This window comes from Charadrius vociferus, unplaced genomic scaffold (genome assembly GCF_000708025.1).
Source record: "Charadrius vociferus isolate BGI_N301 unplaced genomic scaffold, ASM70802v2 scaffold363, whole genome shotgun sequence".
Taxonomy (NCBI): Eukaryota; Metazoa; Chordata; class Aves; order Charadriiformes; family Charadriidae; genus Charadrius; species Charadrius vociferus.
In genome coordinates, this window is record NW_009647942.1 from 2774730 (window position 1) to 2793494 (window position 18765).

Here is an 18765-nt window from a genome sequence, read left to right on the forward strand (position 1 = left end):
TGGAGCTGTGGCCACCAGCATGCTGGGCAAAGTCCTTCCCAAAGGGCGCTGAAATTCAGCGGCTTTCCCTTACGTGAAAGTGTGGTCTTGCCTGTGGACCACAAAGCTGCCCCATGGCAAGGCAGCATTTTGTGACAGCATCCTTTGAGAAGTTTGGGATTACAGCTGAACCAACTGAAGAAAATCCACCTTGTGAGCAAGATATTCATTTTTAAGGCAATTAGTTCCCCAGGTTCACCAGGCTGGCGCATCTATGGTGAGCTTAATTGAAATCAGCAGAACATTTGAAAAGGAAGGATGAAAACAAGGCAGCTGGGAAAACAAATGTTCTTTTTTTCTAATTATACCATGGACTCTCTCTAATGGATCCCCCTGAAGCTTCCTGATAAAGTAACTGACATATGGTACCTACTCGCAGATGGATCAGCAGAGGCAGGGATGTAATTTTGCAAACCTGAAAACTCATGTTGGATTTGATATATATTTAGGATCTAGTTAATTCATATAGATTGCATTCTGCATACAAATGATCATAAAATGCAGTAGGCAGAGAAAGCCTGCTTGGCAAAATTGACTCCCATAGAATCAGAAAAGGTAAATGAGGTATGGCAGGGGAACCGAGGGAGGAAAACATGAGAAATGCAGAAACAGCAAACATATGGGGTACCCAAACTGAGAAAAAAAAAAAGAAAAAAAAAGGGAAGATAGGGTAGTGCAGAAGCAGAAAAAAATAGATCCTATTTTCTATTCCACAATTCCTCCTGCACTCAGTTCTTAAATAACTCCTGGTGTTGTTTAATAAATTCACTGTTAGTTTTTCCAGGTTTACATAACTTGGCATTATGTAATTTATTTTTTTTTTCACTTTTTTTCAGATGTACCTGAGAGACAATGAATCTAGGAAGTACCCTGGAAATGTTTTGCAGTAAGAACAAAGTTCAGTGAAAACACGTATATCTAGCAGCTAAAATCTGTGTCCAGGGAGCAGGTGATCTGTATTCACTTTCCCTGTGTTGGGTTATGGGACAAATACCATTACTACTCTAAGCACCAAGGATAGCAACTAAGTTATAAACGCCATATAGTAAGTCAGGATCCTATTCTATTAGCACTATGACCAAAGATTTTCATGTGAGGGAGAAGGCTGAAGAGTTATGCCCTATACACCATAGAGGCTGTAGAGAGAGAAAGATACTCTTTCCCATGCTTACGAAGGAGCTGAGATCTCCAGCAATGCAGGTACAGGGGCTCAACATGAAAGACTGCTAATCTTGCACCCTAATTAGCCATACACAATGCTTCCTGAAGCTTGATATTTGCTTAAACTTCCTTTCTTTAAGGAAGAGCTGTAGGAGGAAACTATAAAAATCCAAGCAGGGTAATGCTCCAGATTTAGACACAGAAATAGTGTGTTTGGATAATCACACAATGGCTAAGTTACACAGGCGCTGCTATGGCCCAGACATCTGTATTCAGCACATCTCCTGTGGCTGAGACAGGCAGGTGAGTGCTGTGGGCACCTAGTCAGGCAGGGAGTAACCTTTACTCAGTCTATGCACAGAAGCTGAATTTTGTTTTAGGAAAGAAAGAAGAAAGGTACTGCAAAAAAGAAGATGCTCACAACCTCAGGAGTCTAACAATTTTAAGGACTTCCAATGCCAAGGTCTTCAAACCTTGTTTGCTGCTCAAACACTTACCAGCTGCTTAGTCTTTCTTGGGGAACTCGTGAATTCAATTACGAGACTCTCACTGAATCATCTGTGATAAACTGTAGGTACAAGCAGGTTCCCATGTTACCTCCCAGATCAGAGGCTGGACGAGAAACCTCCTGAGGTCCCTTCCACACAGAACTATCCTACAGTTCTGTAAGGAGGAAGTAAACCAGCAATTTGGTCTCAATACAGAATTAGGAGACATGTGGTATGCTCTCTTAAAGCTTGTCATAGTTTGTGATAAAATGGCCTTCACTCCACTCAACAGCTGTTAAATGTCCATTTGTTGAACTATAACTTTCCTGAGTGTCTTGTTATGGAGCTCATATCCTACTGCTGTGCACTGTTACTCTGTCCTGAAAGGCCACCAGTGGACTTCGCAAGGGTGGTCTGGTGTTAGGTCTGGCTGTAGAGCCTCAGCCAGGCTCAGCTCAATGGCTGAGCTCTTTAGCTTATTACTGCTTTTTCCCACCCTCCTGCAAACCGAAGCGTTTGCCATTAAAAAAAAAGTGAGATTTGTATTATATAACTGTTCTGCACACTGGACCTCTTCTGTAGTAGGAGAAAAGTGTGATTACTGTCAAATATGTATATATAGCTGTGTGGCAGGACTGCCTCTGATGTGCCAGGAGCAGCGCTCCTTGCAGCTGGGCTTAGGGACAGGAGAGAGCAGAAAAATTGTGATGGAGAATTCTTCTTCCCGTTTCACAATGCCCAGGACATGCCTGATCACTGCCGTCAATGCTGTAGCACTGTGGTGCCACTGGCAGGATGTGTCCTACAGCTCACCTCTGCTCCATGCAAGACACAGCTTGGAGCCCATTTAAAGCGGATTAGCCTGGGCCAGGCTGGTACCCGGGGCCACCACGGCTTTCACTGACACCTCCTCACCTCAAGACAGGCTGGTGGCCCTGGAAGGGCAGCTGCAATCATCCCCGTTCACCACTCAGGGAGCCCTGCTCCTGGCACAGCCCCAGCTGGCCACGCAGCACAGGCTCTGGGCAAGAGCCCATGGGCCACCCCTGGGTGCTGGCAGCAACCTGGAAAGGTGCACGGGGAAAGCTTATGTAGTCCAGAGACCCAGTAAAGAGCTTCGTTACAAAGCTGTCCTAACTCACTGGTTTGGAGGGAGCTGCATAAAAGCGTTGAGCAGAGCTAAGCTCCTAAATCTTTCACAGAAACAAGCACAGCGGGGACCGGGGGGGTTGCCCAGGTCTTGAAGTGGCACCGAAAGCAACAGCACAAAATGATTGAGAAATGTGTGGAGCACTTTGCTCTGGACACAGCTCCCTTGCTCTCAACGGGCACGCAGCGGCTGGCATCGGGCCACACTGCCGTACCACGGGGACCATCCTGGAGAGGATGCAATGGATGGTCCCTGCAAGTGATTTTGGGCAGATGCTTGCACAGCCGGGAGGTGAGTGCCATTCCCCCAAGAAGCTCATTGCAGCAGAGCAGCCTGGCCTCACTGGGGTTCCCTGCAGCCAGGGATTCACTGGGGTTCCCTGGAGCTCCCAAAACACCACTTCCCAGAGGAGACCCATGCAAACAGCTGAGAGAGCTGAGGGATGGTGCTGAGTGGTGCCTTGCAGATATGGGTCACACTGCTCCTTTTCACCCTCTCTCCTTCCCTGGGGAGTGACAATGACCATGCAGGAGAGTCCTCTTGGTGTGGCAGAAAATACAACTGAAAAATAAAGTCTTTTCTGTCTCCTTCACCTTCCCACATATCTTGTACATAAAAGCCAAATCATTACCCTAGAGACTAATGATATGGTAATTGTAACATTTGCGATCTGGGAATTTCAGGATGTTTACCGAAGAAGTTATTATTTCACTATGAAATTGCTACCATGCATTCTTTAAGATTCCCTAGAGAGCTGAGCACAAGCTCGAAGAATACAGAACAGGGGATTTTTTTGTCCTGGCACGTGACATGTCTCGCTAGGAGACGCCCACCGGCTCTCCCCTTTACCTTGTTTTCTTCACTCCAGCTCCCTTTCCAGAGAGGCAGGGGTGGAAAGGGAGCTGCCAGTACCCATCAGCTGGGGAGTGAGAACGGTCTCATTTTATTTTCAGCTGCTGGCCACCTGCTGAGCCACAGAAATGCTGCCTTCAAACACCAGTGAAAGACTTTGAAAAGAAATGGGGATCGCTCTAATCTCCATCCCACCGCTGCAGCGACTCCCTTGAAATAGGTGCTTTCATCACAGGGATCACAGCTGCAGCTAGGAGGGGAGAGTCACTTTACTTTTTCTTTCTTTCTTTGGGTTTTTTTTTTGTTTGATTGCTAATGTATAAGTTCAAAATCCAGTTTTCTGGTTGGTCTGTGGCTCCAGGGTCAGAGGTTGCTGGTGGGGAGGATGCGCAGAGGGAGCTGGAAACCTCTGAGTGACAGAGCAGTCACTCCTGCTCCGGGATGCTGAGGGGCACCAGCAGCCTCCCACCTCTCTGAGAGGCACCACCTGAACCTCTGCTTGGAAAAGGAAGGTCTAGTGGAGCCCAGCCTTCCCAAAATGACAGCATGAGTGAGGCTTCTTCTCCCTTCCACCACCAAAACAGAACCCAGCAACATTTTCCATAGGGGCTAAATCCTCTTTTTTCCCTTGGTCCAAACCACAATATTTCTGTTTCAGGCATCTGAAAAGGTGGCAAGCACAGGATACAGAGGCTTTAGAAAGCCAGGGGAGACAAACTACTTGCTGAAAATCCGAGCTCAGGCCCCTTGATGGGGTGGTGGAGGGGAAGGCAGAGCACACGCACATCTCCCTGCGCGCTCCAGCTGCCCCACTCCAGCATGTCCTACCACAGGCTGCTCGGCACCTCCAGTTACAGCTTCATCCTCAGGGCCCACACGCACGAGTTCCCCTTCTCTCAGTGACATGCCCCATCTCAGCTTTGCTCCACACTCTTTAGGCTTGGCGCTGGTTTCTTTATGCGCAGAGCTTGGTTCTGAAGCGGCAATTTTCTGCGCAAGTGCTCAGTTAACACATCACTTGGCATTTGGTGACCAGGAAAAATACGTTACCTGCTACTTTTTCCCAGGCAGCCCTCACTGCATTAGAATTGCATACACACTCCCGAAACAGCTATTTGCATGTGTACCCTCAGTTCTTTGGAAAACGCCGGGCAATTGGAAAGCAAGTAGTTATGCTCTGTGAGACAGCAGTAAATACGGTTTTTCCACATCTATGCTCTCCAGTGCAATTACATGAGTTTTCATTAGTAAAAAAAACAGGCTGACGGCTCCAAAATCAACAGGCAATTCCACTGGCAAATAAAGGCTTGAAGCCTTTGAAGTTCATTCAAAATCTCTGAAAGTCCAGCAGACGTAAAGTTCCCAAACATCCCCATCTGTTCTCTGCCTAGTTTGTTTTCTCTATCTGCAGTGTCAAAACACAGTTACGGTCATGTAGTGAAGACTGTAAAGTTATCACAGCCCAGAGAAGAGTAAGCTTGGACAAATGTCTTTCTAATCAGTGCGTCCCTTTAATGCACTTTCTGCTCTCAATACTGTTCATTGGAAGATACTGCCCCATGTGCCATATGGACCTTTCTACTAACCTCTGTGTATTGCTGAACTACGTTTTCGGGAGTGGGTCCAAGGAAGACGTAGAAGTCGAGGATCCCTCCAATAGTGCGGAAAGTTAAGGATGGGTTTGGACTCAGAGACACATCTGAAGAGAAAAAAACAGGTTCTCAGTACAAACCAGCTCTGCATTATGCGTGGGAATGGTTCAAAGCTCTGCCAGGGGAGGTTTAGACTGGACATTAGGAAACATTTATTTACTGAGAGGGTGATCAAACACTGGAACAGACTTCCTAGAGAGGTGGTCGATGCCCGAAGCTTGTCAGTGTTGAAGAGACATTTGGACAACGCCCTTAATAACATGCTTTAACTTTTGGTCAGCCCTGAGGTGGTCAGGCAATTGGACAAGATGATCATTGCAGGTCCCTTCCAACTGAACTATTCTATTCTATCCCATCCTGTTCGGGGTGTGTGCACCCTGGGCTCTTCCATGCATAAATGTATCCCCAGGCAGAGGCGGCAACACGTTCAGGTCACTACCCGATGCCTTGTGGGTACAACTGGGTGAGCAAACAGGAGCTGTACATAGGCTAGCAGTTGCCCAGTGTCTCTGTAATCTCTGCATTCAGATTGGCATTGTGCAGCAATAAATCACAGAAACCCACACAGAGTAGATTGCACAGATCCATTTCTCAGTTTCATTTATATAAAAAGGAACCACAAGCTTGTGTTTAGGGCTCCTCTAAGCTATTTTAATCTTCTTATTGGAAGTCATTGCCTGCCAGGGGAAACTGATTTTATAGACTGAGTGAAGATTCCCCTTTTCTGAAATTATACCAATGGATTAATACAGTAGGGTGACCATGGCAACGTACAAAACTATGCTTCACAGACAGAATATAGGACTAACTTAAATTGATTTGATTCAGTTATGCCAATCCCAGAGGAAATTTCTTCCACCTTCTCCTTTCCCTGTATGTGCATCTATTAAAAAAAAAAAAAAATTGATCATGTATTTTCACTGAAAATACCTTACCTTGTTAAACAGTCTTTCTAATGAAATCCCTTTGAAAACTTTATAGTAATTCCTGGAACCTCAGTTACGGGACAGTCGCTCATATTTGTACCACATAGAAAAAGCAGTCAATAAAACAGATTTTTATACTTACTAATTTACCATCTTTCTATATGCAGTCCTATAGCGAATCCATATATCTTTTTACCTTGTGCATTGGAGTTCAGAAGGAGAACACCATGGGCATTGGAGTCAGCTTCTACACACATGTAGAAAGGGTGAACTCCATAGAGGTTGGCAAATGGCTGAAACATAAACAGCACATTAAGTATGGCTTGACTCTGCTATTTTTCATGTTTTTTGCCAGCTAGATACATATGCAAAGACAAGGAAACAAATTCATTCATAGTTAGAGACTTGTTTTGAAAGGCTGGGGATTTTTTCATCTAAACTAGTGTGAAGTCAAATTGATTGAAAAGAATATTTTTTTTCTGTCTCATCACGATGGTACTTTTTAGCCTCTCTCAGTTAAACCTTCCATATTCTGCCAAACCTTCCAAAATAGCATGGGTAAGAACTGCTTTGCTAGTTAAAATAAATTCATCAACCACTGACCCCAGTTTAGCCAAACATGTAATGATTCCTGCAGAAGGCCAAATTGTTTGGATGAACAGAGATTGATCTAAGCATGAAATTAAATGATTTCCTGAACCAGGATCTTGGCACACAAGGTACTTTTTTCTGAACTCTTACTGCACCATGAGAAAGCTTCTGATGAAAGGTTTTGAAGTCCCCTCAAAATGACTCATGATTTTGTCAGTTAATTAAAACTCACGACACCTGCAAAACCTGTGGCATTCCGTATTTGCCACTGATTCACATTAGCAGTGTTGCCATACAGGCAGAGGTGGTTCCCCAACAAAGCTCTACCTTGCCACCTCCTTTTACAAGTTAGGGCAAAGCGTTGCATGAAGTGAATTACCGTTGGTGCCTGATCCCTGGAAAACATGCCATAGGTAACGAAGTCCATGTTGTGTTTGAAGGACAGGTGCTCCTGTTCACCAAACCCATACACTGAAGTGGATGGCACAGCAGTTGTGATCTGAAGATACTGGTTGGAGAAAAACAGATCAACCAGGGGACTGTCCCACCTGTGACAAATAGAGGGAGACATGATTAGTTTAGTTATCTTTGGTATGCATCATTTTAAGTTCACATATGGCCATTTATACTTTTTCTGTATTTTGAAGAATAACAATATTAAAAAAACGTTAAATTCTATGCATGCCTCTAACATGCTTAACCTAACACACATTAAATTGATCTTGCAATGGCTACAGTCATCTCATCGACTTATACAATAAATTGCACCAGTATAATTTTGAAAAGAACAACCAAAATAACAGAAGACACTATCTATAACCCTATTACAAAAATAAGTGGTTGCTTGTGCTATTTCTATGACAACCAACGGGGCAGGCTAAAAATTGTTATTACGCAGTGGGGTTCAGAATCTGTAATGAGAACAACAGACCTTTAGTTGTTATCAGTTTTTACTCTTTAATGCTTTGCTGGATCAGAACCTGAATGCTCTTGTTACTCCCGACTTTATGCAGGCACCTAAAGCAGAGGTATAGCTTCCTCCAGATTCTGCTTGAATGAGATGTTTATATTTTGATGACTCTCTCCTGCTTCTCTCGTCAGCTTAATGCCTTTATTTCTATTGAATCATCTGTGGACATGGGCTCACATTTTAATTAGGTGTTACATTATGTTTCCTATCTCTACTGCTATAATGAGCTGCAAGCTAGATGGGGGAGAACATAGTCAAGCTGTGGAGAAGTGTTTTGTTAATGGTGTTGTGTATGCCATGAGTATCACATTTAGAAAGCACCCTCTCGAGCCTTGTTTAACCATGAATTTGTTACAGCTAATTAAAATAAATGAGCCAAAGCCATAGAGTGTAGAAGTGGCATAACTCTCCTTTTAATGGTCTTTTGTCAATGATTTTGACAAAATTAAATGATTGATCAAATTGACCGGTAAATCAGAGAAGTGGAAGACAGGCTGTGTCGTTGGAGACCAGCGCTATGCCTGTGAGGGGAGTGCTCTCTGATGAGCCCTGGCTGCCACCCACACCACTGGTACTGCTCTTTGGGGACAAGTCCTTGCTGCTAGGAAAACTAGGAGGGCACTGCCACTCCCACCACGCCGGCCTCAGACACCTTTGCTCTCCCCACCAGGAATCACAGAATGGTAGGGGTTGGAAGGGACCTTCGAAGATCATCTAGTCCAACCCCCCTGCCAAAGCAGGTTCACCTAGAACAGGTTGGACAGGAACACATCCAGGTGGGTTTTGAGTATCTCCAGAGAAGGAGACTCCACAACCTCTCTGGGCAGACTACGCCAGTGCTCCGGCACCCTCAAAGTAAAGAAGTTTTTCCTCATGTTGAGATGGAATTTCCCACATCCCAGTTTGTGTCTGTTGCCCCTTGTCCTGTTGCTGGACACCACTGAAGAAAGTCTGACCCCATCCTTTTGACATCCACCCTTTAGATATTGCTAAGCATTGATGAGATCCCCTCTCAGTCTTCTCTTCTCCAGGCTAAACAGGCCCAGGTCTCTCAGCCTTTCCTCATAGGAGAGGTGCTCCATTCCCTTGATCATCTTTGTAGCCCTCCGCTGGACTCTCTCCAGTAGTTCCCTGTCTTTCTTGAACCGGGAAGCCCAGAACTGGACACAGTACTCCAGATGTGGCCTCACCAGGGCAGAGTAGAGGGGGAGGATGACCTCCCCTGACCTGCTGGCCACACTCTTTTTAATGCACCCCAGAATATCATTGGCCTTCTTCGTCACAAGGGCACATTGCTGGCTCAATGGAAGTAAGGGCAACCACTCACAGGGCAGATCCAAGGAGCCCTCCTACCTCTCCAAGCAAAAGGCAGGAACTCTCTCCCCAAGTCCTAAGTCAAGCACATGTACCAAAGGGTCTATATATTTTTTAAAAAGTCTATTTGCCCTTTCTCACAAGCAAGAAAAGCAAGAAATTGTATTTAAGTCTTGATTTGGTTGTTTGCCAGCAGCAACTCTCCCTCCCTTCCATCATCTCCTCCACCTACACACAGTACTGAATAAGGTTATTTTCTTATAGGAAGGTTAACGCATGCAAAATATCCCCGAGAATCTGATGCAGCCCTTGGCGAACAGAGGCCTTTCTGCAAGAGGCTGCTGCTGTGTAGGAATGGGGATGGGCTCTGGAGCTATATTCCTGTCCAAAGGAGCGCCATCACGTAGCTCTGTTCTGTGCTAAGGCAGGCAGGGTCACTGCTCTGGGGTTATGCAAAAAGCAAAGGATGCCAGAGGGGAAATGCTTTGGAAGATCTTAAATACCTGTCCTAACTCATTGAGCACTCTGCATGATATCTGTTCAGAGGACGTGAGGCTTTGTGCATTCATGGTACCCACATTACAGCACTGACATTTCCCACCATGAGAGCAGTTAGTGTTAACCAGGACATTAAAAGTGCTCCTTCTGCTCAGCAAGTCCTGTCCCTGCCCAGGAGGGTCACTGGTGTGGTGCAAACCACAACCCTAGGAACAACCCCTCTGCCCCAACAAACCTTTACATGTCACAGAGAAAGTGTTTTATACCTCATGCATTCCCTCGGGCCTCTGTCACACACTCAATGTCTGCATGACATCGCCAAGTAGAGCCCGTCTCTGCACCGCTCCATCGCTCGGCTCCCGGGGCCATCACTGCCCTGCGGCACAGCTCCCCAAGCTGTGCTGCCAGCCACCGCGCTCCAGCGGCCTCGGCTTCTGCTAGACCTCTGCACGCCAGAACTGCCACGCGCTAAATATAGCATTAAATATGACATTAAAAAAATCTGGTAATGACTCTCTCCTTTTTTTTTCCAGGCACCATTATGTCTTCTCCATCTGAAGGAAAGCACGGACAGGTTTTCCCCTGGCACCTCTCTCTGCCTCCGCTCCCAAGTGGCCGCCCTTGTGCTCTGCAGCGCATGGTGGTAAGCTGTTGAGTTACTTTATGTGTTTGCTTGTGTTGTGTTGTGTTGTGTTGGCAAAAAGCAATCACATAAATGAAAAAAAAAAAACCATCTGTCATTCCTTAAACACTTGGAGACAATAAAAGAAAATATTCTTTTTCCCACCTCCTCTCCAGCTGGTTTAAAGCATACAAAAGGAACAAAACAGGAGAGAGCATAAAATGACACCACATGTGCAGGAATTTGTGTGTTTTTCCTCCAACAGTCTTACAAACCATAACAGTTCTGTGATGGACAACAGAAGGGATCTAAAAAACTAAAAAAATCTATAAATACTGCTGAGTAGTTTTTCACTGTCAAAAATTCAACCCCTCCCCGCAGTTAGACATGGCAAAGCCTGTGAAGACAAGAATCCTTTTCTTTGCGTGAGAGATAATAGCAGCGCTCAGGTTCACTGCTGAAAGTCCTAACCCTTTAGTAGCTCTGTGGTGGGAACACTCCTGCCTGTGGAAATACAAACTGGGCTCCCCACACTTCTGCCTGGCCCATCGCCTGCTAACAGTTGCCTGCTGCCTGTCCTGAAAGTCTGGCTGATAAAAACTAGCATTTTTTTCCAAACACCATACACTACACTCAAGAGTAAACCTCTCCAATTTTTAACCTCACATCAGGGGAAAAAAAAGGATGATTCAGGATTGAAAAAAATCTGTGTGAAAATTAACATTTCTGGCCAGCAAGTCAACCAGTCTCACATCCAGCAGTCAGCCCTCAGGCCACCAGGACAAAATGTAACTGCCGCGGACCAGGGAAGCAGTGTTAAATGAAGGTGGGCAGGCAGATAGATAAAACATCTTGTTCACGTTGAAGGTGTAGTTTATGACTAATGTTGTCACGACGTTTGAAGGGGATGACTAAAAGGCTAAATAAAATGGTTTTCAGAAGTGCAATCATCAGTCCCTTGTAATACGAACTGGACATGACGATTTACCTGGTTAAATGACTTCGCTTTGTTGAAGTTTATTGGAGACCAATAACGGCAGTGTGTGCAATGGCTTGGAGCGCTGACTCGCCTGCCATGAGCAAGCAGCTGGTGGCACTTGTAAAGGCGCTCTTATAAAAACTCCAGAATGAGGAGACTTGGGACACATATGATACATCATTAAGATATGCATCATACATTATCTGGACACTCAAAAATCATTTTGGGTTGGGAGAGGGCTTTTTTTTTCTCCTTGTTGCAATGAATCCAGAAGAAATGAGCTCATTACTTTAAGGTGTGAACACCTGTCCCACTCGGTTGCTTGGAGAAGATGTCCTCTCTAACATCTGCTTTTCTTGGCCTCCAGACCATTTGGAAACATAGCCTTGTGAAAGGGCGCACAGCGTATATATTATCTGTGTGCAAATTCAGGTGGAAACTTCACGTGTTTATCAGAAAAGTGGGTCTAAGCCTCATGGCAGAGTTTTGGCATAGCTTTTCAGAGGGCATGGGCTATAGCTCTACACATGGGCTGCCTGTAAAGCAGTAAAGTGCTCCTCAGGGACTGAGGAGTGTAGGCCCTGTTTTCAGAAGAAACTCAAATATACTTGGCCCCTGAGTCACTCCACTTGAGCTGCTGGGGAACACCGGGATCCCAGGTCTCCATGGTTCTCCATTGCTCTCAAATTGCTGAAAAAATATTTCCAACATCTCACAACAGCCGCATTCCTCACTAGCTGTAAGTCTTGGGGCAAGCCCAGGCGCCACTGGCCTGCAGAAGGCACACCAACAAGGAATTTTATATGCTTATCTTACTTTTAAGTTGATTTCTCAAGTAGGAGGAGAAAGTCAGCACCAGCAACCAACAGATTTTCCACAAAAGTGACATTTTAAAAGAAAGAATTGCAGGGTATATTTACAGTTATTGACACGGTTCTGCTCTACTTCTACTGTATTCATCGTCATGGTATCAGGGCATCTCCTATAAGTGGCTGGATATATAATGCTTCATTTTTGTTCTGAAAAACACTTGGATAAGTGATATACCTGCAATACTTCTCGCCTACATAACATAAATCTCAATGATTAGAGGACTCAAATAACGGTTCTTACAAACTAGGAGCAAACCCAAGCTACCCATGATGCACACAATTTGCTCCTGTTGCTTTCAGCAAAATTGCAGTTTAAGACAATAGCATTATAAATCATTCTAATAGCCTCGCCTATGTAAAACGTCTTCATGGTAAGTGCGTCTGTGCTTACTACCACAATCAATAAAAAAGGCAGCTGAACTCTGCAGCAGCCTTTTTGGAAATTAGGGGAAATCTTGATTAGATTTCGGTTATTTGTGCCGTATCTTCCCAAGTGTGATAGCAAACGAGGTATTCCAAACTCTTAATAGAGAGAGAGGAGAACTTATCTGGCTCGGGAAAAACGTTCTGCCTTCTATTATTTGTATGACATCATGAAAGAAAAGTCAGTTGGAGAACGGATATTAAAGTGGAGAATCAAATCAATAGTCTATCCCTCTGCAGCCTGTCTCCAGCAATGGCCCAGGCCAGATATCGCAGAGGAAGGCATAAGATGTCACTCAGAGCCAGTCTTGCAATAATCTGCTTATGGAGGAAGTTTCTGGCTGTTTTCATAGAATTAGCTTATGTTGTGAAACATGGAGACAAAAATAGTTGTGGGTTTTTTTTCCCTTCAGATGATTTTTTTATTATGTGTGAATGTGTATCCTGCTAAGCCTCCCATGTCAGTACTGCCCTGGGGCAACGAGTCCCACAGAGCAATCACACGCTGCAAAATGAGGATGTCTTTGTTATTTATCGCTGCCTTAAAGCAAACAGTTCCTGGCCTTCTATTCTCTGTTCTTGAGGAAATCTACACTTTCTTGAAGCCTTCATGCTCACACTTGATACTGCCTCCTCCAGTGGTTGCTGCTGTTAGTGGCAGGAGCAGAAGGGAGAACAGTAGTCAACCTGAGAGCATGTGCCACTAAATAATGCAGAGGCTCTGTTTTACTCCCTCGCCTGCCTTATTACAGCCCAGTATTTTCTCTGCTGTTTTTATTTCTGTAGGTCCCTGGCCAACAATGGTCCATTTTCCTAGTTGAGCTGCAAGATCAGCTAGGATACCATGAGCGAGGATTTATTAAACTAAAGCCAATTACCAATTTCTTGACAAAACATTTTGCCACTGATCATGCCCAGCACCATGGGACGAGGGAGACGTTTCCCACCGCCTCGATGAGGCCGGTAGTTTGGGAGCTTCCCCTCTTGGGTGGCAGACCCAGTCCCTGTCCCTGATGGTTCAGATCTAAGGCTTGGAGCCTGAAAACAGCTGCGGGTTTGGGTTACATCCCTGGCAAAATGGAAAACACCTGACATCTGTATGGGAGCTCTGCCTATCCCTGCTCTCATCTGACCTCCTTGGCAATTCACCAGTGAACACATGGAGGTGGCACCTCTTCACCCCATGGGTGATGGACCTTCCCCAGCCACTGATGAAACAGCAGGAGCACAGGAGAGGGTGAAGAAGAGGGGTAGGAGCAGGAAGAACTGGATGGGACAGAGAAAAGGACAGCAGTGGAGGAGGAGAGAGGTAAGAGGGAGGAAGCCAAGAGGCGTTGCCAGGAGGAGAAAGGGAGGGAGCTCCAGAGCTCCTGGTCCCGGAGCCCCCAGCAGCACCTGGATCATTTCCCTGCATGACCCTGTCTAATTTTCGCCCCATGCAGGCAAAGCACTGGCTGTCTCCTGATTACCTTGGAGCAAGCTGAAAATGTAGTGGGACCTGGCCTTTTATTCTTGCTCCTGGCTCCGCGTGAGGTTTGCAATCAGCTGTTAATGGCTCTCCCCTCACATAATTCATTCCTCTCCCCTGTTATTGTGATTACACGGAGCCCTGAGTTTGTCCTGCCCTCCCTGAGAGGGTGCTTTGGTAGCTCAGCTACGGCAAAGGCTCCTCGTGCACAGCGAGCGGGAGAAACTCCTGTAAAGCACATTCAGGAACATCTCAAAGTCTCCGCTGCCTCTCCCCTGCAACGCTTCCAACACGGTATTCAATCACAGCTCACGACGAAGAGGCATTGTGCGCACGAGTGGCAGAGCCGGGATGGGGCTTTGTATCGAGCAGGCAGACGGGAGCCTGCCGTCAGCTACCCCGTCACTGCAAAGTCTGCGGCGCAAGGACACCGACGGCGGGGTGGACTGCACCACAGAAAGGAGGGGAAAGGAATACCAGCGTAGACTTTCAAAGAGCAACCCAAATCCATACCGTATCTCTGCTCTGGACAGGTGGCTCCTTCCCCACATGGACTGGGTCAGCCGTGCCACATCGTGAGGGATTTTGGGCTTGGGGGGGGGGGCAGGTGATCCAAGAGTATGAAGCTGCTGGTGAGGGATAAGGAGCATCATGTAAAAACAGGTTTCTGAGCAGCTGGGATTGCTTTACAATGCGAAAGCCTTCCTCAAGGATATTAGAAAGGGCCAGCACCCACCTGGACCTGGTCTGGTGTAGATACTAGTTATTATCCACTGACACCGGGGGAGTGCAACCGCAGCACCTGTCGAGGTTTTATTTGCACACATCAACTGTTCTGAGCAGTATTTGTGTGCACATGAAGATTAATGATTGATTCAGCTGTTCATTGAGACAGCAAGGCCATGGCCATTCACATCTTAAAATAGGAGACCGAAGGCCCCCCAGGTGTTGTGTGCTTGCCTGTTTCTCAGGGACACTTGCCCACACAGCCTGCCCTGACCTGGCAGAGCTGCGGAGGCTGCCGGCTCTGCAGCTCAACACCCAGCCGTGGGCACATTGGGCATCCTGGAGAGAAGCAGCTCCCACCTCTGGAGGCAGCCCAAAGGAAAATATTTGGGGTTTAGCACCTTCTCTGCATGCTGTGCCTGGGAAAGGGATGGGGGACAAGGCAATGATGAAGATGCTCTGCAGCCCCACCTCCCATGGGTCCAAACCTGCCTTTGGGCAGGTTGAACCAACATGAAAAGCTACTTATCATGCCAGATGCCACCAGCACTCCCCTGGACCCAGCCAGCCAGCGCAGTCACTGGTGGGGATGCTCCTGTAACGCTGCTTGCTGAGGGTTCATCCTCCCCTGTCACGAAAATGCAGCTGCCCATTGCTTTTAGGTCAGGATGTATAACCTGCTTTCCTGTTTTGAAAGAACATTTCCATCTGCACTGCTCTGCTGGTGGCTAAGGAGGCTGCAAATCCCTCTAAGTCAAGCTGCGGAGGTACCCCTGAGCACCTGCATTCGCTCACTCGGACGGGACAGTCAGGCAGCCAAATGAAAGGGAAGCATTTTAGCTCCTCACACAGGGAATTTAACTCCAAATGTGATTCAGCTGTGAGAGGAACGGCTCCCTGCCAGGACATGAACCTTCAGTCTTTAAGTACAAAAATTCCCGGGAACATATAATTTCCCTTTCAATACGTAAAATCCTGTGTCTCTGCCGATAAGAATTCTTTAGCAGCAGCCTTGCCATTGTTTGCAGGATAAAAATCCCATTAACTGTGTGTTATATTCACCAACAGTTTCCTCTTTTTTGGGGGCCGGCTGTGTTTCAGAACTCCTTTACCTGCCTGGAGGCAACGTATGCTTTTCCAGCGGTGATGTTCGACAGCAGAGCATCACAGCCGAGCGCTGCGCCGATGCCGCTAACCACGACTGCCCTCTACCTCCCTGGGCTCTGCAGCACATCGCTGCTGCACCCCATGCCTGCACTGCTGCTGAGCATAGATTTTGGGGGACGAGGGATGCTCCACTGCCAAGATCATGGAGGAAGCTTCCCCAGGCCCACAACAGGCTGGTGAACGTGCCCTCCCAGAAACCTGCTCAGCGGGGACCAACTTCTGCTCCTTTGCCTCTCGCTGAGGTTGCGCCTTTGGCAGCTCAGATGATCAAACCCTGCCTCTGCCTCACAGTATGCCTCTTCCCTTCCCTGGGACATCCCAAATTTGAGCATGCCCCGACTAACCGAGCCTAAACCCTTGGGGTTTGGGTGAAGATGGGGAGGACTGAATGGGAACGGGCCATGAGCGAGCCGCTCACCATGTCGCATTATGCATTCGCCTCTTACATCACTGTTCCAATTAATGAGTCTTTACAAAAATCTCTTATTACAAAGAGAAGAAAATTGGGCCTTTAACGTAAGCCCACTGTTTTCAAAAAGCTGTTAAGTCTAACGAGGAATTAAATTATTTTTGTTATCAGAGTAATACATAATATATTCATTTACAATAGCCTGCAAAAAGAAAACTTCACAGAATTGGCTGTGACGTGTATGAAAAGAGATGCCACAAGATTGTAATTTAAAAGGATGGGCAACTAATTAAAAACTGAGTGCAGTGGTTCCATCTGCAGACTCAAACCATTCTAGAGGCTGTATTGTCTTACTTGCATCACACATGTCAAACCAACCTTACACCGCTTGCAAGACAATGCTTATATTTTGAGTCTGTTTAGCAAAGAGTTTCTTGGGAAGGGAAAATTCATTAATTTCTCGATTCGGGGGTAGATTTTCTAATGCATGCAATGAACCACTTGGATCCCAATGACCTTCTGGGAATGTGCTCGCACTAGTGGTGGGGCACAAGATGGGCAGAGCTGGTGCTGAGGACCCAGCGGCCACATACACATCAGGGGCTTGCTCTGAAGCAGCCCATTAGCAGTCGGATCGCGCTGTGTGTGAGAGCACACCTCTCGGTAAGGTCATGCGGAAGGGACCTAATCCGTGCTCCTCAGGACCACTGCAAGGTCAGCCAACGCACAAGAGGTGGGTACAATCAGGAGATTCACATCAAACACGCTGCTGAGATCAATTAAAATGCTAATATAGACACAACCATAGCCTGATGCAAATGGTACCCATATATCTGTATTCTGTGCATCTGCTTCGCTCGCCTGAGTCAAGCAGCGGTAACCTGGAGCGGTCTGTAACACTGTCATTTGTCACTGCAGACAGCCAGAGACGGCTGCTAACGCCACGCTGTAGCATCCCTGAATCACCTTGATTGGGGGTCTCTCACTAAGTAGCATTACACACTAGAGATGTGTTGGTGGAAGGCAAGAAAACAGGAAATTATGACACCTGGTGACATTTGCTGGTGAGGGGAGCTTTTGCTGAAGTTAAACTTGCAGTACCAGATTGAGAATACAACTGGTATTTTTGCAGAGTGACAAACTAGACCCACAAATGCCTTCTGCTGATTTCATTGGAAGTTAGAGGCTTATGAACTCTGTGGCTTTGAGCTTTAGTTTCCCAGGCCTACCTCTTGGAGAGTGTCAGGAGAGTTGGTGCTCAACTCTCCAAAACACTCAAAATTTCAGAAATCTTAGTTCAGTGCTTTCAAGAGTTGAGTCTGCCAGCATCCCAAGATGGGAAGTTGTAGCCTCAAAAGTTATTTGTCTTTCTGAATAACCTTTCATACACACACGTACATAATTGTCTGTTACACAGGCGCATCCTATCAATAATGAGTGTTTTCCAGGGACAAGGCATAAATCTGTATTTATGCCACATCCAGTTTGTGCTTGAGCCTGTGTCACACAGACAAAAGCAATAGCGTGTGAGGAGACAGTGCTCGCCCCATCACGCTTAATTTCTGTGAAAAGCGACACAAATGACATCTGGTACTCACAGCACAGTGCCAGTGCTTTTCCTCTTGATCTTGAAGTGTGAGGAGTCATCTGCAAACTCCACGTCGTAGTTGGCCTCCTCAGCGGTAACCCCGGGGGAGTCGATCTTGAGTGGGACTTCAAACCGCTCTCTGTTGGGGTCGTAGAGCTAAAGCAAGGCAAGGAGGAGGCAGGTTAGCCCATTCGTTAGCGTGTGTTGCTTTGGTTAAAATATTTACTCCCCCCAACAAATACTCACCCTGAACCGGAGTCTGTCCTTTGTCTGGAACTCCACTTCCAAGACAACAGGGGAAATGTCATTTCCAAAGAGGGACAAGGCCTGGCGTTTGTTCAGCGTTACCCTGTGGCAGAAACAGGTGTTGGTGCCCACCACAACTGCTCACTGCCTGTGACCACCCTGGTGCGGGCCAGGAGGAGCAACTCTGCTATTCTACCTCGGCTCTTTAAAAATAAATCAGTGACTTATCAAGAGAAATAATCTCTGAGGTTAGCTTAGGCTCTCCTTGCCGTTAATGGATAAAAAAGGTGCTGGTGAAGCGAGGAGACCTTGTGGTCTCCTGGGACACAGCTCCCAGGGTAGGATGGAGGGACTACCCCATGCCAGCGCATGGTTTCCTCACCAGCAGCGTGGTGTGACCACCGGACCCATCTCTGCGTGGCTTATACGCAGGGAAAGATGTCCATTATCCTCCTCGCTACCACAAGGAGGACAATGGACAAGTTATGGATGTGGTAGCTGCTTCGCCACCACGTGCTCAGCTCACATACAGCGTGGGGAAGGTCTCTGTTGAACTGCCCTGGGGCTAGCAGTGGTGGTTGCTGTGCGGTACCGGACCGCAGCACCGAAAGAGCTGCGCGCACT

General features: G+C 46.7%; 1 protein-coding gene across 1 annotated transcript in view; it reads right to left on the bottom strand.

The window, feature by feature from the left end:
• The window catches only part of LOC104284854 (putative maltase-glucoamylase-like protein FLJ16351), a 67760-nt gene extending 49208 nt beyond the window's left edge, over positions 1–18552 (bottom strand). The window contains exons 1-6 of the mRNA XM_009883226.1: positions 18524–18552; positions 18142–18244; positions 17906–18051; positions 7239–7407; positions 6465–6561; positions 5277–5389 (exon numbers count right to left, since the gene is read on the bottom strand). Of these exons, the coding sequence (XP_009881528.1) occupies positions 5277–5389; positions 6465–6561; positions 7239–7407; positions 17906–18051; positions 18142–18244; positions 18524–18552 (657 nt within the window). The remainder of the gene's footprint in view (positions 1–5276; positions 5390–6464; positions 6562–7238; positions 7408–17905; positions 18052–18141; positions 18245–18523) is intronic.
• Between the last annotated feature and the right edge of the window lie 213 nt (positions 18553–18765).